At 36.4% G+C, this 27,461-nt stretch overlaps 2 protein-coding genes across 2 annotated transcripts in view; both read left to right on the top strand.

Moving 5' to 3' along the window:
* The first annotated feature begins 1,595 nt into the window (after positions 1-1,595).
* Positions 1,596-12,197, top strand: lypla2 (lysophospholipase 2). The gene is made up of 10 exons (XM_048201762.1): positions 1,596-1,717; positions 3,799-3,891; positions 6,058-6,089; positions 6,179-6,244; positions 6,366-6,413; positions 7,256-7,326; positions 7,565-7,638; positions 7,728-7,829; positions 8,742-8,918; positions 10,472-12,197. The coding sequence occupies exons 2-10, from the start codon at positions 3,814-3,816 to the stop codon at positions 10,520-10,522; spliced, it is 699 nt and encodes a 232-aa protein (XP_048057719.1). The 5' UTR covers positions 1,596-1,717; positions 3,799-3,813; the 3' UTR covers positions 10,523-12,197.
* Positions 12,198-15,341: 3,144 nt separating this feature from the next.
* ankib1a (ankyrin repeat and IBR domain containing 1a) overlaps positions 15,342-27,461 on the top strand; it is a 46,587-nt gene continuing 34,467 nt past the window's right edge. Inside the window, 2 exon segments of the mRNA XM_048201763.1 lie at positions 15,342-15,568; positions 24,053-24,332. Coding sequence (XP_048057720.1) covers positions 24,145-24,332 — 188 coding nt within the window. The 5' untranslated portion in view covers positions 15,342-15,568; positions 24,053-24,144.

Raw genomic sequence — 27,461 nt, forward strand, 5'->3', positions numbered from 1 at the left:
AATGTGTTGCTGTAAAAACAAACCACTGATAAGTTAAGAAAACCCATAATTATATTTTATAACTAAGGCTTTTCTTAGCTTAAAATGTGTGTTGCAATTGCAACTATGATGTGCTAAATATTAGAATGTTTAAAATAGCTGTTGTGGTTATTTAATAGATTTCCAACAAATAAATAGTTTATATATATATATAATTATATAAGACTTAAAACTTGTATTGTGCTTTGATTTATTTAGTGTCACAAAGTCTGCTTGCACTGCAAATTTCACAATCCATAAAATAATTTGCATTAGTAGTATTACATTTTGTGAATTTAAAGGGATAGTTCACCCAAAAATTAAAATTCTGTCATCATTTACTCCCCCTCAAGTTGTTCCAAACCTGTATAAATTTCTTTGTTCTGCTAAACACAATGAAAGATATTTGGAAGAATGTTTGTAACCAAGCAGATCTCGCCACCTAGTAGGAAAAAAAATACTATGGCAGTCAATGAGAGTGAGATCTGCCTGGTTACAAACATTCTTCCAAATATCTTCTTTTGTGTTCAGCAGAACAAAGACACATACACAAGTTTGGAACAACTTGAGTGGAAGTAAACAAGACAGAATTTTCATTTTTGAGTGAACTGTCCCTTTAAGAGATATTTAAAAACATTTTTTTTACTATAGCTTTTGATCATGTATGAGTCACGAGGTATTGTTGCCGGTTTTAGGATTTTTCCTGAATGTTTTTTGCAGATTTATTTTTTTTTATTACTTTTATTTGATTCTTTCAGTATATTGTAGTCATCAACACAGTTGTTTCATTATGTGCTTTATAAATAAATTAGAATTGGAATTTTATCTTTACACTTAAAGGATTAGTTCACTTTCAAATTAAAATTTCCTGATAATTTACTCACCCCCATGTCATCCAAGATGTTCATGTCTTTCTTTCTTCAGTCGAAAAGAAATTAAGGTTTTTAATGAAAACATTCCAGGATTTTTCCCATATAGTGGACTTCAATGGACTCCAAACGGTTGAAAGTCAAAATTACAGTTTCAGTGCAGCTTCAAAAAGCTCTACATGATCCCAGACGATAAATAAGGGTCTTATCTAGAGAACCATCACTCATTTTCTAAAAAACAAATTTAAATTTTATAAATTTTAACCATAAATGCTCATCTTGAACTAGCTCTCCTCTTCTTCTCTATTAGAATTCCAGCAGTGTAGACACTGCTAAGTGTATTACTGCCCTCCACAGGTCAAAGTTTGAACTAATTGTTATATACATGCACTAGCATATTGTATATGACAATTTTTTAGTTAGAAAATGAGTGATGGTTTCTCTAGATAAGACCCTTATTCCTCGTCTGTGATGGTGTAGAACGCATTGAAGCTGCACTGAAACTGTAATTTTGACCTTCAACCGTTTGGAGTCCATTGAAGTCCATTATAATGAGAATAATCCTAGAATGTTTTCATCAAAAACCTTAAATTCTTTTCAACTGAAGAAAGAAAGACATCTTGGATGACATGGGGGTGAGTAAATTATCAGGAAATTTTAATTTGAAAGTGAACTAATCTCTTTAAAAAAATGTTACTAGCCACAAACCGCTGCCTTTGTAAAATTTAAGCTCACGCGGTTGAACAACAGCGGCGACGTCACGACGCCGTGTCTCCGCCCCTCTCCGGCAGAAGGAGCGGAAGTTCCGTTGTGACCTGGGCTAGCAAGCGGTGAGTCAATAAATTTGTAGCAGTGGGCCGCTGTTTATATCTGCTTTTTTTCTGTCTGAACCCTCAAATTTAGTCTACCCCCTGGCCTTGGCTTTATCGATCGCTATAAAGGCGCAATCGTGCCGCTGAGCAGCGTGATAGTGAGCTTAATCGCGGGGGTGAGAGATCCAGATAGCTCCATCTATGAGGCTGGGGATTCATTGAGACAATAATACAGGCGGAACAGGATTAAGCTGCGATCATGTCGCTCGAGTATTAATGAAGCGACCTAGTGGCTTTATTTATACATGTATCCTGTCCTTGATTCTGACAGGCTGGAAAAATCGAGCTATGCTTCGTCCGTTTCTCTATTGTTTTCACTGCCCATCCCTTTTCCTGTTCTTTCTGAATATATAATCGTGGTATTCACGCGAAGGATCGCATTAGAGATGATCAATACAGTCATTTGTTAATGTGCATCAATAAGCCATTGTGTAACAAGCGCTCAAACTGGTGCTGCATAAGAACACCATGCACTTTCATTGGGGGAAAGTCATTTCTTCTTGTGTTTATCATTAGCAGGTGGTTTAATAAAAGTATTTGGTAACATATGCATTACTAAAGTCCAGGAAGACAGGCTGAACCCATAAAACTAAGTGTTTGCTTAAAGTTGTGGGTCACCCACTAATGAAAGCATTAAACTGGAGTGTTTTGCCTCCTGCAGCTGTCAAGATTTGATTTCTCAGCACTGTCATGTGGTTTCTGGAAAACAGTGACCCGTGGTTTTCATTTAGGCTTCATTAGAAACAGTTTTCTGGGAACGTCTGCAAGTACAAACTTGTGATCCGCACAGCCATCAGTAGAAAATGAAGATCTCTGTGTATGATTAACATAAGCGTCAGCGCTTATCCAGTAGACTAAATAACCCTGTAATTTTTCACTTTTTCTTTCCCTCGTCTAGATTTCAGTAAAGCGCTTTTAGTTTTAGATGGGCATGAATTGCTGGTTAAAATGACTTTAAAGGATTAGTTCACTTCTGAATTAAAATTACTGATTTTTTCAGTAAAATTACTGAATTTACTCACCCCCATGTCATACAAGATGTTTTTCTTTCTTTCTGCAGTCGAAAAGAAATTAAGGTTTTTAAGGAAAAAATTCCAGGATTTTTCTCCATATAGTGCACTTCACTGGGGACCAACAGGTTTAAGGTCCAAATGTCAGTTTCAGTGCAGCTTCAAAGAGCTCTACATGATCCCAGACGAGGAATAAGGGTCTTATCTAGCAAAACGATCAGTGATTTTCTAAAAAAAATGACAAAATTATATACTTTTTAACCACAAATGCTCATCTTGCACTGCTCTGCGATGTGCCACACATTACGTAATCACGTTAGAAAGGTCACGCGTGATGTAGGCGGAAGTACCGATCCAGTGTTTACAAAGCAAACGTGCAAAGACTAAGTCAAACGGCCTTTACAAAAAAAGGTAAAACAACGATGTCCGACGATTTTGAAGTTGGAAGAGAAAATGAGATTTGAGTTTTTCGCCCTACTGCGGTATTTCCGCCTACGTCACACATGACCTTTCCAACGTGATTACATAATGCGTGGCGCATCGCAGAGCAGTGCAAGATGAGCATTTGTGATTAAAAAGTATGTAAATGTAATTTTTTTTAGAAAATGACCAATAGTTTCGCTAGATAAGACTCTTATTCCTCGTCTGGGATCATGTAGAGCTCTTTGAAGCTGCACTGAAACTGACATTTGGACCTTCAACCCGTTGAACCCTGTTGAAGTCCACTATATGGAGAAAATGTTTTCCTCAAAAACCTTAATTTCATTTTGACTGAAGAAAGAAAGACATGGGGGTGAGTAAATTATCAGGAAATTTGAATTCTGAAGTGAACTAATCCTTGAACAACACTGGTAATTAAACCAACTTTTGTTAATCATTCTGCAGCCTGCTGACAGTTTCTTTCTAAAATCGCTGGTTTGTATCTTTAATAACCATTTATCTAATATTTATTGCCTGGGCCTTTGTATTTTGCATAAACATGTTGTACTGATTGCTCTTGAACTTGTTGTTTTTGTATTTTTCTTAAAGCACTCCTCACATTGTATGTGTGGCAACAATATGTCTGTACCTCTGCTCGCTGAAGCCGTGACGGTGTCCGGAACGGAGAAGGAGACGGCTGTGGTGAGACACCAGTCCAATCATTAACTAAAACCTAAAGTTGCCCAAGTGATTCATTAAGCATTACACAGGCTTCCTCAAAGGGTTAGTTCACCTGAAAATAAAAATTCCCTCATTGTTTACTCATCGTCATGTTATTCCAAACCCAAAAGACTTTGGTTCATCTTCTTCAGAACACAAATTGAGGTATTTTTAATTAAATCTGAGAGGTTTCCAGGTAACCAAAACTCCAAAAAAGGTCATAAAACAAGAATCGAGTTGTTTAATCCAAGAGACACAGTTGCTTTATATGTTAAACAGATTTCATTTAGACTTTTATTTACGTCTAAACAATGATCGGCGCACATATGTCAGGTCAGGTCAAATTTATTTATATAGCGCTTTTTACAATTGGTAATTGTTTCAAAGCAGCTTTACATATTAGGAGCACAGAAAAAAGAGAAATGGTTAAAAATAAGCTGTACAAGCAAGCGTGGTAATATGTAACATATACAAGATGGTGCTACATTAAGCCAATGTCGGCTGACTCCCAGGGGTGGAAAAAACCCCCTAGGAGAAAAACCCAGCGTGCTAACACTGGGAAAAAAGTCCTAGGAGGGAAAAAACCCCTTGGAAGATATATATAATATATGTAAATGGATATGGAGATCAAAATCTGAATTATACATTTTTATTATGGAGATTAAAAATAGATTATATATAAATATATGTAAGCGGATACGGAGATTTAAAAATCTGAATTATAGATGCAGCCAGAACTGGATCTGGAGGCCCATTGTCTCCTGGGCTACGTTGTAGTCAGGTCCAGACACAGGTTCTCCATCTGATCTGGATACGGCCTGGATCCAGCACCCGGCAAACCTCAGGATAAGCAGAGAGACTGATATTAGCGTAGATGCCATTCTTATTCTGATGTACAGGTATATCTAGTGTTATAGGAAATGTTCTCGGTTCCGGCCGACCTAATTATTGCAGCGTAACAATCCTTTAACGGATTTGAAAAATGTTAATGTATTGATAATGTGTTATGTGTATGCAAGAGCAAAGAGATGTGTTTTTAGTCTAGATTTAAACTGACAGAGTGTGTCTGCTTCCCGAACAATGCTAGGAAGATTGTTCCAGAGTTTAGGTGCTAAATAGGAAAAGGATCTGCCGCCTTCAGTTGATTTTGATATTCTGGGTATTATCAACTGGCCTGAATTCTGAGATCGCAATAGACGTGAAGGACTATAATGCACCAAGAGCTCGCTTAGATATTGGGGAGCTAAACCATTTAGAGCTTTATAAGTAAGTAGCAAGATTTTAAAGTCTATACAATGTTTAATAGGGAGCCAATGTAATGTTGACAGAACTGGGCTAATATGGTCATACTTTCTGGTTCTAGTAAGAACTCTAGCTGCCGCATTCTGGACCAACTGTAGTCTGTTTAAAAGCCGAGCAGAACAACCACCCAGTAGAGCGTTACAGTAATCTAGTCTTGAGGTCATGAATGCATGAACCAACTGTTCCGCATTTGTCATTGAGAGCATATGTCGTAATTTAGATATATTTTTTAGATGGAAGAAGGCGGTTTTACAGATACTAGAAACATGACTTTCAAATGAAAGATTGGTATCAAAGAGCACACCCAGGTTCCTAAACATATATAGAGCTTGGGAAACACGGATGCTTAAAAATGTACTGTGACATGTTTAGCATATGTGATTTTCTCTATGCATGTGTGTTTACATGTGAATAAAAGCCTAAATTAAATCTATTCAGCATATAAAGCAATCATATTTCTTCATAAGACTTGGATTAAACTGTTCAATTCATATGGATTCATTTCATGACACCTTTATGACCTTTTTTGGATGAGTTTAAGATTTTGGTTTTCATTACAAATATCTTCATATGCATTTCAAACATTAACCAAAGTCTTATGGGTTTGGAATGACGTGAGGGTGAGTAAATGAAGACAGGATTTTCATTTTTGCAACTGTGCCTTTAATAGAGTCTGAATGAAAGTCTATCTGCTTCCTTCTTTATTGGAAGATAGATTCACAGAAAACTCAAGCTTGCTATTGAGATGGTATCTTCATATAAAATAACCAAGAGTCAGCATCGAACACAGGAAATCGGGCCTCTTTGCAGAGATTAATTTCACATCATATTCTGTTAACTTTGCAGGTGATCTTCCTTCATGGCTTGGGTGACACAGGGTAAGTTCTGTTCATTACCTGCTTATCGCAGGATCTTTTAATGCCCCTCATCCTGCATGGAAATAACCCTGTCGTGTTACTTCTTATAGACACGGCTGGGCTGATTCCATGATGTCTATTAGACTGCCGTACATCAAATACATCTGCCCGCACGCGTAAGTGACAGACTGTGAATTGCAAAACATTTTAGTTGCACTGGTTGTTGTGCAATAAAGAACTATTGTTAGTTTCACTTTAGTTTATTGCAAATGAGTCTGTCATACTTTCTGACTCTAGGCCCCGAATCCCTGTAACGCTGAACATGAAGATGACCATGCCCTCATGGTAAGTTGCCTCTGCTGCGCATAACATTAAAATAATAGTATATTTATATAAAAATGCTGTGGGGATTTAAAATGTAAGTTTAAACCTGAAAGTAAACCATGTTTGATGATTCTGAAAAATGTAAAACAAAGGAAATGTATGATGTAAATGAAGCATTTCAGATTCTGTACTGTCATGTGACTCTTTGTACAGACAGTCAGGTGTTACATACTTGTAGTTAAAGCAGGAAGGGGTAAACCAAATACTAATACTAAATTCATGTTAAATTTTTCAGTTGTCATGTTACTCAAATTGTTATTTTGAGTAATATAATATAATATATTAATCAGCTTTGCAATCACAAGAATACATTTTAAAATATATTAAAATAGAAATTTCACAATATTAAATGTTTTTACTGTATTTTTTATTAAATAAATGCAGCCTTAATGAGCATATACGACTATATAATATAATCAGTGTTATTTTAGTTTTATAGTTTCATCAATAGTTATTAAATTAACTTTTATATTTATATTTTTATTTTTCATTTTAATTTTTAGCAATTTTATTTTCATATTTAGGTTTATTTCAGTTTAAGTTTTAGTTTTCATTTATCTTCAGTTAATAATTTTAGCGCTTCAACTTATTTTTCAATAAAAATAAAGATTTTCATTTAGTTTACATTTTTCAGCTAATATTTATTTCAATTAACAGAACTGTTTTTTAATAGTTTTAGATAATATAATATAAAATGGGGGAAACTGTATTAATAAAATGCTAAATAAAAGCATTTTCGCTAATGGACTTTTGGAGTTATGGATTGCCCCTTTAATTCTTGGCTAATTTTTTTTTCTTTTCAGGTTTGACCTGATGGGCTTAAGCCCAGAAGCCCCAGAGGATGAAGCAGGGATTAAGCGAGCAGCAGAGAACAGTGAGCAAAATTTGTTTTTGGACACACATTCACATTGGTGCAGTTTCCTGAATACAGCATAAGCTGTCCGAGACTTGAAAACATCCAAAAATTGGCTTAGTCTGTGTCAGCGAATGTAAAACCACATGAAGAAATGCATCAAGTTTATGAGGGAGACATGTAATGTGAGAGAATATTGTTATATGCTTAAACTTAGATTATGTGGCACTAAATATAGACCGCTCCCTCTCTTCAACAGTAAAGGCCATCATTGATCACGAGGTAAAGAATGGTATACCATCCAATCGTATTATTCTTGGTGGCTTCTCTCAGGTAAGTGATCCATCCTGAAAGTTTGTACTATCATTTAAATTGCTGACTGCAGATGATCTTCAGTTCCTGCTGTGTTGTGTGATGTTCAGGGTGGAGCTCTGTCTCTCTACACCGCTCTGACCTCTCAGCAGCAACTAGCGGGTGTTATTGGACTTAGTTGTTGGCTTCCACTTCACAAGACTTTCCCACAGGTACAAGACAGTCAGCAGTGTTGGAGTTTGTGTGAGAATATGTGTGTGTGTGTATGTGTGTATATAACATATATATATATTAGGGCTGGGGTAAAAATATAAACTGATATTCATTCTTAAATCCCAAAAATAGGTCTATGGCTATTTTCAGGTGATGCATGAACAAAACTTCACTAAACATTATTTGTAGCGCGCCTCCCATCCAATAAATTGCAATAAGCTTTATGTTTTGTTACTTTTGATATGAAACAAAATTCTGTCAATTTTATATTGAAATTCAAATAATAAATAAAGCGCCTCAGTTCAAGCGAAGCGCATGTGAACGGATCATCTCTTCCTCTTTACTACTAGTTATAGCATGAAATAAACATGAATGAACATCAGAAAGTATGTTGAAATAAACAGTACAACTCACTGAAATATGTATCATGTAATCGCTCAATCAGTGTTTAAACCATGGAAATTCATCAATAAAACATCTTGTCACTTAGTTATATTTACCTCAGGAAAGCTGTTCAATTTACATAGCCTGATATTTGTTTAATTAAAAACTCTAGAGAGGTGCATTTTGCTAAATATATGCACTATATTCTTTATATTATTAGTTAACCCTAATCTTCAATATTTAATATGTTTGAATAAATCAGCCACTGTTTAAATGTTTATATTTCAAAAAGCGAATTGGAATAGAAACGTAATTTATTATTATAAAAACTGCCTCATGTGCAATTTTAAATGTTTGTCTACAAATCAGACATGTAATGTAGGCTACATGATATATATCCAAATTAATCAGCATTGAATCGATATCTGAATTTAATTTGAAATCGTACGCTTGTGAATCGATTTTATGTCAATACCCAGCCCTAATATATATGTAATCCAATATGTATCTGCTTTTTTCTCCATTAGGCTGCAAGTGGGAGTGGAAACAAGGGCACTCCCATTCTGCAGTGTCATGGCGAGATGGATCCCATGATCCCGGTGCAGTTCGGGGCCATGACAGCAGAGAAGCTCAAGACCATCGTCTCTCCACAGAATGTCACCTTCCGCAGCTACCCGGGTCTCATGCATAGCTCCTGTCCTCAGGTCAGACTTTCTGTAGCATTCGCAGAAACCTCATTTTAACTCATTTTACCATGTGCAAATTTATTATGAAGGATTTCATAGATTTCCATTCGATTCAATTTGGACCTACCTATATGTCTTCATTTGATTAGTTGTTCTTTGTGTATTACTGTCAAAATTAACAAAAGTTTGGGTTTTTTTTTTTTAATGTTTTTGATTTTAGTCTCTGATCACCAAGGCATTTATTTGCTCAAAAATACTGTAAAATACAGCAAAAGTAATATTGTGAAATATTACAATTTAAAAGACCTGTTTTTTATTTCACTTTATACTAAAATATAATTTATTCCTGTGATCAAACCTGAATTTTCATTGCTTCAGTCTTCAGTGTCACATGATCCTTCAGAAATCATTCTAATATGCCGATTTGCTGCTCAAGAAACATTTCTTGTCAATGTTGAAAACCGTTGCGCTGCTTCATATTTTTGTGGAAACCATGATACATTTTCTGATGAGTAGAAAGTGCAAAAGAAAAGCATTTATTTGAAACAGACATTGTAAATGTCTTTATAGTAGTTGTCTTTTCATTTATTGTCTTTTGATCAACCCCAAACTGTTAAACAGTAGTGTAAATATTGCTAAGATTTAGAAGCAAACTCCTGTTCTTAAAGGTTTAGTTCACCCATAATTGAAATTTCTGTCATTAATTACTCACTCTCATGGTCGTTCCACACCCTCAAGAACTTTGTTCATCTTCAAAACACAAATTAAGATATTTTTGATAAAATTCAAGAGGTATATAGACAGCAATATAATCACCATTTTCAAGGTCCAGAAAGGTACTAAAGACATCATTAAAACAGTCATGTGACTGCAGTGGTTCAACCTTAATTTTATGAAGAGACGAGAATACTTTTTGTGCGCAAAAACAAAACAAAAATAATGACTTTGTTCAACAATATCTTCTCTTCTGTGTCATTCTCATACGCTGTTTGCATCCAGTGCTAAGAACGCTGACTCATTATTGGCCGGCTCCTGCGTCAGCATCACACGTATGCGTCGTGCTGATCATGTGATCAGCTTTGGCCAATACTGAGCCGGCATTCTGACGCAAACACAGAAGCCTTCACTGTGCTTACTGTGGCACTTGTGTAAGGATAATAACAGGGAAAAGAAGATATTGTTGAATTTTGAATTTTTGTTTTGTTTTTGCACACAAAAAGTATTCTCATCAACATTAAGGTTGAACCACTGCAGTCACATGACTGTGACTGCAGTGGTAACGATGTCTTTAGTACCTTTCTGGACCTTGAACGTGTTTATTACATTGCTGTCTATGGACGAGTCATATACCTCTCGGATTTCATCAAAAATATCTTAATTTGTGTTTCGAAGATGAAAGAAGGTAATTAATGACAGAAATTTCATTTTTGGGTGAACTTACCTTTTAATAGGACACTCCATGTATAATAGGATGAGGTCTGAACTGAAATCATGCAAAATATTATCTTCGATGTTTTACAGTAGTTATTATTTGTTCTAACACCCATACTACTCTCTGATTGGCTTTACAGGAGATGTCTGCTGTGAAGGAATTCATTGAAAAGCAGTTGCCCCGGGTCTGACCTCAATCTTAACTCACTGTGACCCTTAGACACTGACCTCTCACCTCCGACCTGCCATTCTCTCACAGGAAACAGCCATGATCCCCTACAACACGAACCATACATGCGCATGAACATTCAGTTGTACATACTGTGAACATGCAACACCACGTCATCTCACGCCTTTCTTTCTAATTTCATACCTCATTAAAAAGTGATTATTATTATTATTAGTGACAACATTTGGCATCCGTACATGCAATAGTATCCCATGAAACTTTACTTTTTTCTTTAAGGAAGACTCATTAACTTTCATCATACATTCCTGTAAGCATTAAATCCGTTTCCCAGTATCTCAGTATCAGTCTCTTTCTCTCAAACAAGGCGGGAAAGGTAACATTTTTCTAGACGGCTCTGTAGCAGAACTTGGGAGACAGTTCAGATGCTGCAAATCTGTGGTGGTGGAGGAAGTTAGTGAGAGCCGGTGCTGTCTGGAGTGACTCGCGTCACGCTGCTCTGCATGCTGGTCTCATGGTGCATGCCTGCGGTGGGGCTTCGTCGGGATGCTGCAACTCATACTTTTGTTTGTTTGTTTGTTTTAGCAAATAAACTACTCATTCGAATCTTCCGGTATGCCTCGTTTTTCATGGAATAAGAAATCTGACACAAAGTCTATATGCAAAATTAGGTGATTTAATTACACAATGCAAGAACATGTATAATAAGCTTCTTTAAAATAAACCTTTTACAACAAACGCACATAACCAGCTTTAGATCTGAGTATCTTACTGTAAAATAATCAACGATACTAAGCTCTTGGCATAATAATAATCAAAGTGAGTCACTCCAGACGGGACTGATAATATTTTCCAAAATAGCTTCCCAAATCCTCCCTAATTCCCTGTTCACCTCATAACCACATCATCCTCCACCCACGTGACCAAACACATTCAAGTGTTCTGGGGTCTCAGATGGCATATGTATATATATTTCAGGTTCCATATTAATGCATAAAAGTATTGTTTACTGACACGACCTATTAACAAAAGATGGAAGGTCACAGTTACGCAGCGGATTAAGCCTGCTGATATTAAAGGATTATGAGGTAACCTTGATTAGCTATTAAAATTGAAATATGAGTTTGCAAACGTGGATGCTATAGTCAGTTTGCTTGTATACATTTGAAAATGGATTATTAAAATGTGTGATGATATCTCTAAACCAGTTGTTTGCAAAGTAGTGAATGTTGCTTTTTTAATCTAAAATAGATGTTCTTCGATATATTATTTCAGTGTTATTTTATCTTCTAAGTCCATTTGACTTCCATGTTTTCATAACTGCTATACGATCCCCTCTTTTATAATTGGCATTATTCCTTATTGTTAGTTAGAATCATTTGTGAGCTTCAGACAGGTTTCCTGTATGCCCTGTGGCTTGAATGTTTATTGTATGAATCATGGGCATGCCAGGCACAAGCGGGTCAGCAGAAACGGGCAATATCTTTGGGTTTTACAGTGAACTTATACGTTTATGTCCACCTGAGTTGTATTTTGTTGCTGGGTTTTTTTTTTCTTCTGTCAATCTGTCATGTTTTGTTGTCGTTGTCTTTTTATTTGAAGTGTACTGAGGGACAGTTGGTTCTTCAGAAACTTTCCCAAAACACCTGTATGTGAAATAATAAATGATGCAAATCACAGCAATGCAGCACTGTGTTTTATTGATAATGTCAAAGCGTGGTTGACCTCCATCCACGGCATCATAGTATGGTCATGTACGTTGCACACACTGTCTCTCCTTTTGTTTTCCTAAGAGGAGGCAAGCAAATAGACCAAAGGGCGTAACAGGTTTAAGGCATGAGAATGTGTAGGTCTATGCCTTGAGTCAACTCCTGTTGTCAATAATTTTATCCCTTAAAACTCATCTTTGATCACCAAAATGACTTATTTAAATGTTTTTTTTTCTGTGAAAAAAAGTTTTCATGCCTTAAAATAGCTTGAATGTAACTCTACACCCTTGCCTCATTTAAAGGGGTTGTATAATGACACTTTTACAAGATGTAAAATAAGTCTCTGGTGTCCCCAGAATGTTTATGTGAAGTTTTAGCTCAAATACCCCACAGATCGTTTTTATAGCATGTTAAATTTGTTACTTTTTGAGGATGAGCAAAAACGCTCTGTTTGTGTGTGTGTCCCTTTAAATGCAAATGAGCTGCTGCTCCCAAGAAGAGGGCGGAGTTTCAAGAGCTTGTGTTAGCAGAGCCGATTACCTCATGAAGACTCACTGAAAATGTCAGAAACTGTTCAGTCTTATCAAACCGGAGTCGACACTGATGGAGAGACTCAGGAAGAAGTTACAACTTTTAGAATGAAACTGGACGTTTCTGAATGGTTAGTGGATAAATTTATGTAGCTGATGTGGAGTTAACTATCTTAAAGTCACTGATTAGCATATTCTGTCGTATACTGCATTAAGTTGTAACAGGTATAGTTTAGTTTAATTACGGTTATAACTTATGTTGCTTGCATTTGTGGCCTCACCCCCTTTGTTGTGTGTTCTCGGGGGCGGGGTTTATGTAAATTTTAGGGTTAGTGATGTCACGGAACCTGGGAAGAAGCCCGTTGTAGTCCCTACCAGCTGTTTGTTGTAGTCCTTAAAAAGAGAATTCTTTAAAAGTAAATATTTCCCTTTGCATTGAACTTTGAGCGTCGTAAATTTGCAGATGTTGTTTATGCTCAAACAGCAACATTACACACTAACTAAAGTTAAAAAAGTGAAATCATAATCAACCACCCCTTTAAAGGATTAGTTCACTTTCAAATGAAAATTTCCTGATAATTTACTCACCCCCATGTCATCCAAGATGTCCATGTCCTTCTTTCTTCATTCGAAAAGAAATTATGGTTTTTGAGGAAAACATTCCAGGATTTTTCTCCATATAGTGGACTTCAACAGGGACCAACGGGTTGAAGGTCCAAATGTCAGTTTCAGTTCAGCTTCAAAGAGCTCTACATGATCCCAGATGAGAAATAAGGGTCTTATCTAGAGAAACCATCTCTCGTTTTCTAAAAAATTTTAAAATTTTATACGTTTTTACCATAAATGCTCATCTTGAACTAGCTCTCTTCTTCTCTATTTGAATTCCGGCAGTGTAGACACTGCTAAGTGTATTACTGCCCTCCACAGGATAAGTTTGAACTAAATTGTCATATTCAATATGCTAGTGCAAGTATATAACAATTAGTTCAAACTTTGACCCTGTGGAGGGCAGTAACACGCTTAGCAGTGTCTACACTGCCAGAATTCTAATAGAGAAGAAGAAGAAGAGAGCTAGTTCAAGATGAGCATTTATGGTTAAAACGTATAAAATGTTAATTTTTTTTTAGAAAATGAGCAATGGTTTCTCTAGATAAGACCCTTATTTCTCGTCTGGGATTGTGAAGAACGCTTTGAAGCTGCACTGAAACTGTAATTTTGACCTTCAACCATTTGGGGTCCACTGAAGTCCACTAGCCTTTAAAGAGAAAAATACAGGAATGTTTTCCTCAAAAACCATTTCTTTTCGACTGAAGAAAGAAAGACATAAACATCTTGTATGACATGAGGGTGAGTAAATTATCAGGAAATTTTAATTTGAAAGTGAACTAATCCTTTAATATACACCGGTTCAATTAATATGCAAATTAGCCCCGCCCCCACTCGCTCACGCCAGCTCAGAGATCCACTCGGTCAACTTACTGAGGTAAACGCTACCGCACTTTACAATATTGCACACATAACGTTAATTAATATGATTAATATCATATCAACAGAAAAATATACCAGGATAACCTGGCTTCTCTCGAGACTCCCCTGCTAGTTCGCTGTTAATTATATGCTAAAGCACACAGGCACTTTGATTGGTTGATTGGTTACAAGGTAGCGAGTTTGTCTTTTTTCACTGCAGTTTTCTAAGGAGTAAATACTCAGCAATGGTGTTTATATTTGGACATGGTTTGTCTTAAAGCGTATTAAAAACAGCACATAGACATATAAACTACATTAAAATCTTGATTTTCACCACAGGGGGTCTTTAAAGATCCTCCAGTAATAAACCAAAGCAAATATTTTATTTATTTCTCATTTTATATAGTTAATAGGTCCAAAGGGGGTCAAAATGCGCAAAAATCCTAATTAAAGTCATCCAGTTGGAGCAGATGACCTGTTTTGACTGCTGCTTGAAATAGTGCTGAAATGTGCCGAATTTGGAGTCGATATAAAATGTTCCTTTAGGTGGCGCAAATGAGCCAATTATGTTAAATCTGTTATTTTACCCATTTATTCCAGTGACCAAATTTTTCTTCTGCGTTTGAGGAGTCTAAAGTTAATGATGTATTTTGCACAGAGTTGTGAACTCTAAATGAAACTGCAAACTATGCTAATTTCACATGAAAATAAATGAAAATACATAACATATAAAAAAATGAATACAGAAAATAATAAATAAAAAAAAATACAATACATATAATAAACATAATAATTATATATAAATAAAATAAATTCAGGACTAAATTAATTGTATTTTTTTTTCAAGTTATTAATTAGTTAATTAATTATTCATAATTTCTTAAGATTTGAGCCTCCATAATTGTTTATTTAATTTAAAAAAATAAATCAAACTATTTATAAGGGTACTGATATCTCATGTAAGTGTATATGATGTAAAACATTAAAATTTTGTTGAAAAATTAATTTATTCGTGTGTAAAACATTTAATGTAAATATACAAAGTGGACAGCGCTGTGCCTCATCCTTTGCGGTAGGTGGCGGTAAGTCGCTCTTAAACTCGGTCCTTCATCTGCCGTTAACACCGCGAAGGAGACGTAGATTATTGTCCTATGAAATGAGAGCATGACCAGCAAACACAGCCACGAGCACCACCCCTATGATTATACAGTTCTTTATCATTTCTTTTTACATAATCGCTAACATGATCGAAGGTCTGCTGCCTGATAACAATGTCTGTATAAACTTTTGACAAGCCGCTAGCTCTGCTCATTTGATGTGTCAACGCTTAATGGATACGATGAGGTACGTGTATGATTGTTTTGTGTGTTGATCGCTCATATTAACAAGACTCGGTTTCGAAATCTCCGATTGACCAGCTTAGGTGTGTGGAAAATTAAAGCTCTGCTTTATCAAACATGTGTTTGTTGTTAGATAGCGCTAACGCAAGCGGTCTGTCAGTCATAGACCGGTATTGATGAAGCTGATCAGCTGTCAACACAGTAAATGCATCCTTGAAAAACTACAGCCAGAGTTTCAGAGCTTTGGTTTAATCCCTAGACAGTTGTTACAGATGCTTCCTGAGAAATTCACCACCACTGAAAACAAGTAAGCAATTCACAGAGCTAGAATGCAGCATTAATCTTCATTCTCAGGCTTTTGTGGCTGTTGGAATATTGTAAGTAATTGCTTTCTTTTTGAAACCACAAGTAATCTATAAACTGTTTATGTGTTTATAAAGGAGTAGTTTACTCAAAGGGAGGATTATGTCATTATTTACTCGCCCTCATGCTGTTCCAAACTCTCTCTTTCTTCTGAAGAACACAAAGGAGATGTTGTTCAGCTTGTCAGCCATAGTCACTTAGTTTACACTTTATATCAGATTACCTTAACTACTATGTACTAACACCTACAAGACTAAGGGTTTTCTGTGTAACTAGATGATGTTCTGGAAAATTCCCACATTTACTGCTAATAAGTTTGAGGTTTGGGTTTAAGAGTAAGATTAGGAGTCAAGGGTTGAGTTATGGTTAGGAGTGAAGTTAAAGGTAGGGTAGGTAATTTTGGGGAGACTAGCAATAGCAAGCTAGCTTTGAAAGCCAAAAGCGAAGCATCACATTACTCGTGGGATTACTTGTTTTTCGTGTTACACCGTGTAGTGCTTCCCACACATAGACTTTACTTGGGCGGGCCGCTCAGGTATAATAACGGCCGCCCAAGTATATTTGGAGACACGTTTTTGCTTTTATTATTTTTAGCCTCTTATACTTTTATATCCGCCCAAGATGATGAAACCATCCGCGATCGATTAACTAGTCATTTCGTACCTGCTCGTTATGTGTACGTCAGAACTGTTTAGTAGAACGCGCAACAGTGCTTCAGACTGCTTCAAAGTGATTCTCAATCAATGAAAAGTGCAGATTTATGCCAAGCGATTGCTAATGAACTCAAGTTGATGAATTATTACAATGTCTACTTTATGGCCTTTATATAAAATGTTTTATACGGTTGTAAGAATCTGAAGGATTAGGCATTTCAAAATAAGAGTCCCGGTGTATTAATTAAGTCACACGCTAAGTTTTTTCTTTTGGCCATTATTGGTATTTTGGTTACACAATAAATTGTATTTAATTTGATTTCCATTTAACTCATAGTAAATTATTGTAGTCTCCCCCAAATGAAGAAAAGACTAGGAACATTATTTGACACATATATTATTCATTATATAAATTTTACTAGTAAAATCTGTGTCCCATTCGCTGAGAGAGACACTATATGACAGCAAGGAGAACATAGGAAAAGGAGAACCATTTAAATGCTGTAATTTTGCATAATTTACAATGCATAATAATGCATAATATTAGTATGTAATGAAATATAATAGTATGCTATGTAATTAAAATTAATTTCAATAAATAAAAATACTGTTAAAAATCACACATTATTTGTTTGTCACATGTAGACCATATTTGTGGGTAATAGGAGGATTTTTTACCTGACTACCACCGCAAGTATATTTCAAACCTGTGGGAAGCACTGCCGTGTCCTAACCAGACGCGACGTGACGCTGCAAAATGTGATAAAATGTATCTGTTCCATGTTAATCAGAGTTTTTGTCCTAACCAGATGCGATGCGCAAATATTCTATTTTAGAAACGGTTTCTATTTCTCTGCGACGTCGCGGCTGAAACAGCAACACAAAGTATGGCAATGATAATATCAGGTACTGTTTATGTGCTTTATTTAAAGCTGCAGTCTGTGATTTTTGGCCCTCTAGTGGTTAATAAACAGAACTGCATGCGTCTTGCGGAAGAACATTGTAGCTGGAGCTACTTTTCTCTGTGTATGTCTATGGCGAGTCACGCAGTTACTGTGATACTCTGCGGCGGGTCCTACCAGTCTGGTCTGAAATACTCAGAATATAAACACTTATTATAAGTGTACCATAATGATTCAGGGTAAGACAAAAACAAGGTTTGGAAAATGGATTCATGTTGTACATTCTCATTATATAATTTTTGTAAATTTTGAACACAAAAAAGTTACGGACAGCAACTTTAATGTTAAAAGCGTCTGATGTGAGTTTGAATATCGTTCTGTGTTCCCAGCTTTTTAGCTGTAATGAAAACAACACTGGCTTATTCACCTCAGATCTTGAAAATAAATAAATGGGCACAAGAATGTTCAAACTGTCAACACAATGTGAACAAACAAGTGTATTCTATGACAAAGATTGGTTCAGTCACTCCGTATGTACTTTAAATAATGTTTAAATGGTGTAATATTTATTAATTTTACTATGTACTTGCCCATTTCATTGTGTCTGCTGTGCTCTTGCCGAGAGAGCCCGCCCACACTCTCTTCTGATTGGCTGTGGTTTTTGATTGATTTTATTGCTTCTCATTTTGTGTGGACAGTCAAATTGCTCGTCGCTGGAATCTTATCGCATCGCGGAGTAATTCACGCGAATAAAAACATCGCACGATGAGGAGTGTCTTCACGCACCTCAAAAACAAAACATTTCTTTTTGCCATTTTTTTCCGTCATCAACCATGTTGGAGATAACTACTATTGTTGCTCTGTACCTGTTGTGGGAGTCCCAAATACACCAGAAAGCCAGACGCCGACGTGTCTGGGTTCACAGCGCCATCTAGAGGCACACACAACTCTGTGAATTTCACCATCTTCTCCAGGAACTGTCAAACCGGACGTGTCAATAAGCTCTTCATGACTGGCTTGCGTGACAACGCATCATGCGAATTTCCGCTCGAGTTGAAATTTTTCAACTTGCGCGGAAGACGCAAATGAGGTGAACATCGCATTTGCAACAATCGCGCCGCCCAATTTGTGTCATACGTGTTGCCCGGCACGAATACGCATCTGTTCGCATCTTTGCATTGACTTTGTATGCAATCTACTTGCACAAATACTTAAATTCGCTTTAAGTGTGCACACACCATTAGATCCCAACCTCTCTTCAGAGCGCTCTGCAAAGCCACGCCTCCTTCAAAACACATAAACGCATAGAGCAGAGCCTACAAAGCTTCACAAGATGAGAGACGGCTTTAAATTACCTCAAAGCACATTCCATTACAATAATAATGAATGTAAACAAGTTACAGAGCTTTTACTTGTACCACCTGACTGCTGCAGATTAATTTCGTCGTTGATAGCGTTGACCTAGAAATGCATAAATCTGACCGAATGCAATGATTGGACAAACATTTTTTTAGTCCTGAGACTTCCACATAGGGCTGGACGATTATGCCTAAAATCAAAACCTTGATTAATTGAACATTTTACGTTGATTACGATTAACGAACGATTATTTTGTTTGTTTGTTTTTTGCCCTCATAGTTCACTAACAAGGTTTATACTGTAAATATGATTGACTATTAAAGGTGGGATATTTTTTTCTTCTGAAAGAGTGATCTGACATAACAGCTCACTTTCAGCATTTATTTTATCTATGGTTTGTAACATTTCTTACAGATTTCTGCTCGTTGTAAATCAGATAAAGATAAATTAGCACAGTACCAGTTATGAGAGTGATTGCATGTGTGAATTAGTCATACCGTCTCTCTATTAATTGTGAAGCTGTGGGTTGTAAATAGTTCCTTCAAAAGTAGAAAAATATATGCTATAATGAGTTTTGAGATAAATCGCAGGACAGCGCTGACAACTAGTTTCTGCATTCCTCTCTGTGCGCGCGATCTTCACGTTTTGCGCGGCTACTGTTTGTATGAGTGTTCGTGCCACAATTCAGCTGCGCGAGCACGGTAGCTCGGAATAATATTGGGTGAATTCAGGTTGATTGGGACACTTTTTCCAAGTCATTTCAATGGCAAAAAGTGTCCCAATCACCCTGAATTCACCCTACATCCAATCGTCTTCGAAAATCGCTTGTATACCTTATCGCTGGTAAACCTTAAAACAAATACAACTGACAAAGTTTAGTGAAGACGCAAGGCTCACCGCTCGCGCACCATCACTATGTGTTCAACCGGCGTTCACCTCTGTGTTGCTTTCATGCCACTGACTGGATGGGGTGGAGTCACGTGGCTATACATGCGGTAGTATGTTTTTAAGGGGGAAGTATTATCAGGATTAAAAAAATGAAATAACCGACATGGGAAAATTATGTCAGTTAGAGGTTCTGAATTTTCGGTTTCGATTACTTTTCGATTAATCATCCGGCCCTACTTCCACAGAAGATATATGTACTTGTTTTGGGCCCCAGTTTCTCCATTTTAACACCTATTTGCCACTTGTTTGCCACCTGATGTCACCTGTTGGAGTCTTGCCGCTGTCGCCTTTGGCTTGCTTGGTTGGGGACACTTGACATTTGACTTGACATTTGATATTCAACAGTGCTTTGATCTGCCTGCATTGACACTATTCTTTAAGAGCTGCTGTGCAGACAAAATAATGTACCAGTTATCAATGTAAAGCTGCTTTGACACAATCTACATTGTAAAAAGCGATATATAAATAAAGGTGACTTGACTTGACTTTTAATATTTAGACAACTTCTATTATTGATTGCTATCAGGATGTGAAGAGAATTTTAAACAGTATAACAAAAAGTTGCCTACCCTACCTTTAACAGTATAGCTACAAATGTCAATTAAACGCAAGTACTTTAAATGTTATCACAATGACCAATGTATATGTACGTAATAAGTGTATTTTAATAAGTATATACATAAGGCCTCCTACTATAAAGTGTGACCATTAAATGAGACTGTCAGTCCTCCTTTGGTCTTCCATGCAAAAAAGACATTCATACAGGTTTGGTACTGTCACTTTAAATGTCAGGTTGCTGCATGCTGTTCTTGTTGGCCATGGTAATTAATTAGCCTGGAGTTTCAGACATTGTTAAAAGTGAAGGAGGATCATCTTTTTAACACAAAGCCTGCATTGTTTGAAAAGTAGCCCACAGTCTGTAAAATTGAATGCAAATGGAGTTTTACCATTAATGGACACACAGTATGTTTAATGATTGAGCTCTAGTGTGGGGGAAGCTTGTGGAACTGAAACGTTTCCCTCTCTTTGTGTGCCTGCCAAGTGCTGCTCTTAATTAATCTGTTCTGCATTCTCAGACGTCCCACCTGAAAATGAGCCGTTCGACAACAACCACAAGACCGGAGTTTAGCATTTATAATGTTCCTTCTGAGTTGCATTGTTTCTAATCTAACTCCGCAGACGTTTGAATGCGAGTGAGATGTGAAATGATGTGGAAAAGAACAACAGAGCAGACAGAATGACCTAAAAAGTGGGTTGAACGCCCAGCTCCCACTCGCTCATGCCCGATCAGTGCACCTGCTGCCACTCTCTGCTCTCCCACAACCCTCTCAAGTCGATTTATTAGAGCATGACATGATGCTGGTTGTTTTGCTGATGAAACATTATAGATCCCTTAGGTCATGTAACCCTTTATAAAGGTTTCTTTTTTCAGTGTACTTGAACATGTTTTTTTTTTTCTTTCAAAAAGAGGCACTGCAGTTTTATCTGATGTAAATGTTTTGAAAAAAGTGTAACGATTAGATCAGATAAGGGCCCCTGTGCAAGATTGTTATTTGCACAATGTGGTCATATGCAAATTAGCATGTTGTGAAGCAGACTGGTTTTGTTTTGTTACGTTAGGGATTTCCACAACATAGTTATGTGAGTTGGATAGTAGCTTGTTTATTTTTCCCACAAAAGTACAGTAGCTTTGTATGAGTTATATTTAAAGCTGAAACTGTTTTACTGTTTAATATGATCTAAAGCAGAAATGCTTATAAGGGGCCATTCACACAGAACACGTTTTTGTATGTTTTGTTTTTCCATGTAAACGAACTAGACGGACATGTTTCAGTGCTCAAGGGGTCCTATGCTTCCTAATGTTGCTGTTTGAGCATGAAAAAGGTCTGCAAGTTACAAAGTACTTCCAGTTTGAGTTATTCTGTATATCAGTGTCACTGTTTCTGAATTCCCTGAAACGCCTCCATTGTAGTCTGGAGTTTTCTTCCGGGAACGAACACGTCACAATATTCCTCATTTAAATAATTCCTGCCAAAGGCATATGCAAAATAAAGGGGCGGGGCCTGGATGAGTTAGTAGTGTTTAAACTCACTGTTATGGTAAGGGGCGGGACATTTCCCAAACATGCTTGAAGCACTTGACCAATCACAACACACTGGTCCAGCCGATCAATCAGAGCACATTGTGCTTTCAGAAGGAGGGGCTTCATAGAGACAGGAACTAAACAGAGTTGAATTTAAATTTACTTTAGGACCGTTTAAAAAAAGTATGTTATATATAGTACGGATGCGTGTGGTATGAATGAATTCGGACGTACTACATCCGCTATGTTGTTACTGTCACATGACCTACCAGCGTCAGTTACGTCCCTTCAACTCCATTCACAAATCCTCTCCTGTGGCCTCATGGGATAATAAAGTGTCCATCGTATGCGCACTTCAGAATCTCGCTGGAAGTAGTAGGTAATCCGGGTACTTTTTGCCTACTGTTTTTCGAAAACTATGAATTCAGACATGAATTCACATACTGTTTTTCATGTACTATATAGTAGAGAAGTATTCGATTTCGGACGCAGCGTGTTACTGACAGACTGGGAAGAGAGGAGCTGCAACAATGTCAAATATATGAAAAATAATGTTTTTTGAACATTAAAGCATGAAAACCTAATCTAATAGAGCCCAAAAATAATATCAAACTTTGTAAAAGGGCTTTGACAATATCAAGACATTTGCTTGTTTTTTTCCCCAAACCGGTTAAGCACAAACTCCCCCCGCAGTCGATTTCATTGATCAACTCAGTCACTCAGTGTCAAGAAAAGTTCATTGATTCAGTTCAGAGTTCAGAAAGATCATTTCATTGATCTGATTGTGACAAACAGTAATGTTATCTCAACCAATAATTTAAATATTGGTTGGGGCTGTCCAATGACGGACGAGGAAAAGTGTATGATTTTCTTTTCTTTTTTTTTTTTTTTTTTGCAAGATTTTGCATTTCCAGGCAAATGGTATGGGATGAATGTGTCCATAATAAATTATATGAAGTGCATCCATTTAAATGAAATACCTACCTAACATTGTTTTCTTTTTGAAAATGACCAGAATGTATATATGAGATGTTGATTTGGTCACACAAGACTTACCCATGTATATTTATTGGAAAGGAGAAGATTTACCTTTATGTTTTTTTATTTTGTCTAAGTCTTCCTTGACTGTAATACATATTTGTTTGAAATGTCCTGCTTAAAATGATATTAGGCAATGTTTTTATTCAGAAAGTACATTTAATCATTTTTTTAAAAGCTCTCTTGGGAAAATATTAGAATTTTTATTGAATATCAAATTGAAAGATTTATATAACATTATTATTATTTGTATTATTATTATTAGGCGTTTTAAGTTAAGCGAACGTAGACAGTTGAGAAAGCTATGGTATCAAACTATGTAAATGTTCTTTAAGTAATAATCAGAAAGCAAACTGGTTTGACACCATTTTTAAGCAAATCCTTACATTGTTAGAAGAACTGTTATTATTAAATTTGATATTATTATTTATTAAATGCAATTATGTATAAATATTTAAATAATAAATAAGTAAATTATTTTTATTTTTTTCTAAAAGAGGCACTGCAGTTTTATCTGATGTAAATGTATGTAAAATGTTCTTTAAGTAATAATCGGAAAGCAAAGTAATATTTGCCTTCCATGCTTTTTTTTTGGCTGATCTGAAAAATGATCCGATCCGTGACTCAATTCGTAATATGATCTGAACCGTCAGTTTTGTGATCTGTTGTACCCCTAATTAATTATAGTTGTTTGTTTATTTATTTAATATTTTAATTTGTTTGTACAGATAATATTGTTAAATGATTATATACAATTAATTGAAATCTTATTGTTATTATAAGTATTTTTAATTTTATTAACTTTTGAGATTGCCACAATTATAGCCTTTGCTGATATGGCGTTACATAAATAAGTTAGTTAATTTTGCATTTCCATATGGATGCTTGTGGCTCATAACTTTATAATTCAGCTTTAAGCCTAAAACTATTCAAGCTATGAGGTGATGGTAATGGACTCGTGGTGGGCGTAGAGATAATGTAGCACATTCAGAGCAAAGCCTGATTGTCTGATGTCATATTTTTAAAGAGATTGCAAAATAGTGCTGATGATTTTTACACATTGATTTTACATCCCATGATGATGTAATGCCATGAATAACAGATTGCAGGCAATGACTGTGACCATGTTGGTGTGTTTACAGGACTTGCGGTATGCGGCCCGTCCAATCTCGCACTGGCTGAGTGCTGAAAACTGAATGTGGGCCGCTCTGCGGCTCCCACTCCAACTCCCGCCATGGGAAATACCTCCACCAAATTCCGTAAAGCACTTATCAGTGGAGATGAAGGCCTGGCTTGTCAACTCTATGACAACAACCCCCAATTTAAAGAGGCTCTGGAGCCCAATGCATCTTATGGGGAGCCCTATCAACACAACACACCCCTGCACTACGCCTCACGCCATGCCATGATGCGCCTCATCAGGTAAGAGCTTCGAATGAATGGACACCGAAATACAAGCATTAGCATCCATAGGCGAGTTGTAATTGTTCACCTTAAATTTGAAAGGGGCTGTATGTAGAATTCAGAAACCCTTGTTATTAGCGACACCGGTGGCCGTTAAGTGAACTGCAGCAGCACACGTAATGTACAAGAGACTAAATGTGATTCAATGCCCCGATATACTCACGGCAAAGTTCTTTGTTTAGAAGTTAAAAGAAGTTAGAAATACCTTTGCAGCGATACACTGTTAACGAACAGATGAGAGCAACGGTTAGATGAATATGTTAATGTGTGCTGCACGCTTTCCTCTCAATAACAAAATAAACACACAACAAAATTGACAGCGGTGAGAAAACAGCAGTTAAGAAAGCATCTGGTCATAGCAATGTGGATATGTTTGCACCAACTCTGCAATTCACCAGTCTGTTGAGAGACTGATTATAAAGTATATATTTGAGTATGTAGACTATATAGATCTGGCTATGTAAAACTATAGCTTGAATTGATTGCTTTTCATTGCATGACACATTGGCATTACAGTACAGTACAGAAAAGCTCTTTCTGCATTATTCTGACCATTATATACATGTTTCATGTGTCATTGAGTGGAGGAGAGGTTCTCAGGAGCATGTGTAAACATCACATCCTTTGGATTTTCCCAGCGAAAATGACCCTTCTTCACATAAAAATCAGTCAACAAGCTTTCATAGACAAACTAGGAAGTCAGGGAAGGTCTCATTTGCTAAGTTTCGTTACAAGCTGTTCAGACATTGGCAATACAAAAAGTGATTAAAACATGAAAATTCTTACATATAGCCCCTTTAATGCTAGAGTGAGTTTGACAACATTTTGAAAGAAAGCTTTACTTTTTTAGAAGAACTGTTATTATTAAATTTTTTAGTTATTAAATTTTAATGAAATACATTAATCAGAAATAATTAAGTAGAAGTCTGTGGTCAGTAAGATTTTTTTTTTTAAAGAAATGTATACTTTTATTCAGAAAGAATGCATTAAATTGATCAGTAAAGACATTTATAAATATTACAAAACATTTCTATTTCAAATGAATTCTGTTCTTTTATATTCCTCAAAGAATCCTATAAAAATGTATCACATTTTTGTGGAAACGTGATTTCTGAAAGATCATGTGACACTGAAGATGCTGAAAATTCACAGGAATAAACTAGATGAAAAAAGTTTGTCGAGACAAACTTTAAGTTGGCTTGAAAAAGCCGGTCCAGAATGTTTGAAGCAATTTTAAAAGTTTTCAGTTTGAAAGTTTTAGTTTAGTAGTTTAGATAGATAGATAGATAGATAGATAGATAGATAGATAGATAGATAGATAGATAGATAGATAGATAGATAGATAGATAGATAGATAGATAGAGGTCAGTGTAATCAAGGTGGTTGCTAGGGTTTTGCTATGTGGTCGCTACTTGGGGTGGTTACTAAGGTGTTGCTATGCTGTTGCTAAGGTATTCTGGGTCTTTGCTAGGGTGTTGCTATACAGTTGCTAGGGTACTCGGGGTGGTTGCTAAGGTGTTGCTATGAGGTTGCTAGGGTACTTGGGGTTATTGCTAAGGTGTTGCTATGAGGTTGCTAGGGTACTAAGGGTGGTTGCTAGGGTGTTACTATGCGGTTGCTATGGTATTCTGGGTGGTTGCTAGGGTGTTGCTATGCGGTTGCTAAGGTATTCTGGGTGGTTGCTACTGTGTTGCTATGCAGTTGCTAGGGTACTCGGACTGGTTTCTAGGATGTTGCCAGGGTGATTTGTGTGGATGCTAGGTGGTTGCCATGGTGTTCTGGGTGGTTGCTATGAGATAGATAGATAGATAGATAGATAGATAGATAGAGTTTATGAGTTTGAATGAGTTTCAATGGATTAGAAATAGTACATAGAATGGCAGCTTTATTGAGTCTAATGGGCTTCCGTAGTTTAAATTTGAATTTTGACAGTTGGAATTTGAAAGTCTTGGCTCATTTGAACCTTCCGTCAATGAAAGTCAATGAGATTTTTCCGAGATTTAAGTCATTTTTAGGAAAACCGTAAGTTGGATCAGTTAGAAAAGATATAGCACACTAAGTCAGAACAGTCTGAAGGTTTGAGCCGATTTTGGAGTTTGTAGAGTTAAAGCTCTAGGAGGAGTTAGAGTCAGAAATTTTAGTCTCAGAAGAAAATAGCATAACAGTAAGTTGACTTTTTCAAGCCAACTTAATTACATTTTAAAATGTTACAATAGAAAACACCTTTTTAAAATTAAAGCATGAGAGACTTTTTCCAAAAATGTAAAAAAAAAAAAATCCCAAACTTTTGAATGTTAGTTTATGTGTCAGGAGAAAATGTGAATCCATTTAATATCAATATGCAACCTAACACTGAGGATTAAGACTGTTAGTATTCATGTTATAGGGAAACCCAAACCAGTATGTCTACCTTAACAGCTCAGCAGTGTTTGTAGGGTTGTTGCTTTAGGGAGAACAAAAAACACTGAATAACTTTCCCCCTAACAGACAAGACCTAAAGCAAATATGCATGGAATGGGGAGCTTATGTAGAGCCTGCTGTGTTTTTGCGCAACACAAGGTTATTTTTGCATGGTTGTTGAATTCCACTGCTTGGTATTTGAGTCAAGACCACTTGGAGCCATGAGGCCAACTCTGCCTTAGTGTAGTTAATGCACCCCTCTGAGAAAATGGTTGGTAATTACCAGCTAGGACAGCTGGCTACTGAGGACTCTCTGTCCCTCCTCTTTCCTTTTTACTTTCCACTTTTCATTTTATAGCCCTTTGGAGCACACTACTAGCAACCTCAATAATTTCAGAGCCTGATTTCAATTAACAGGCATTTTTTTAATAGTTTTAGTTTTAGTTAATGATAATAATACTGGGCATAACTGTACATTTGAAACACCATAATTTTAACCAGCTTAATCTGGCCTATATAGAAAGAAAAAGATTATCTGATTACCACATAAAGTGACCAACCACAGTTTATTTAGTTCATTCTACTGTGATGTTTATGTGCAGATTTACAGATCATACCAAAATAATAGACTGGAACGGGGGGAAAAAAAATCGCTCCGCATTCTCCACAAATGGTTGGATGGTAAAC

The sequence above is a fragment of the Megalobrama amblycephala genome, linkage group LG9 (assembly GCF_018812025.1).
Source record: "Megalobrama amblycephala isolate DHTTF-2021 linkage group LG9, ASM1881202v1, whole genome shotgun sequence".
In the NCBI taxonomy this organism is placed as follows: Eukaryota; Metazoa; Chordata; class Actinopteri; order Cypriniformes; family Xenocyprididae; genus Megalobrama; species Megalobrama amblycephala.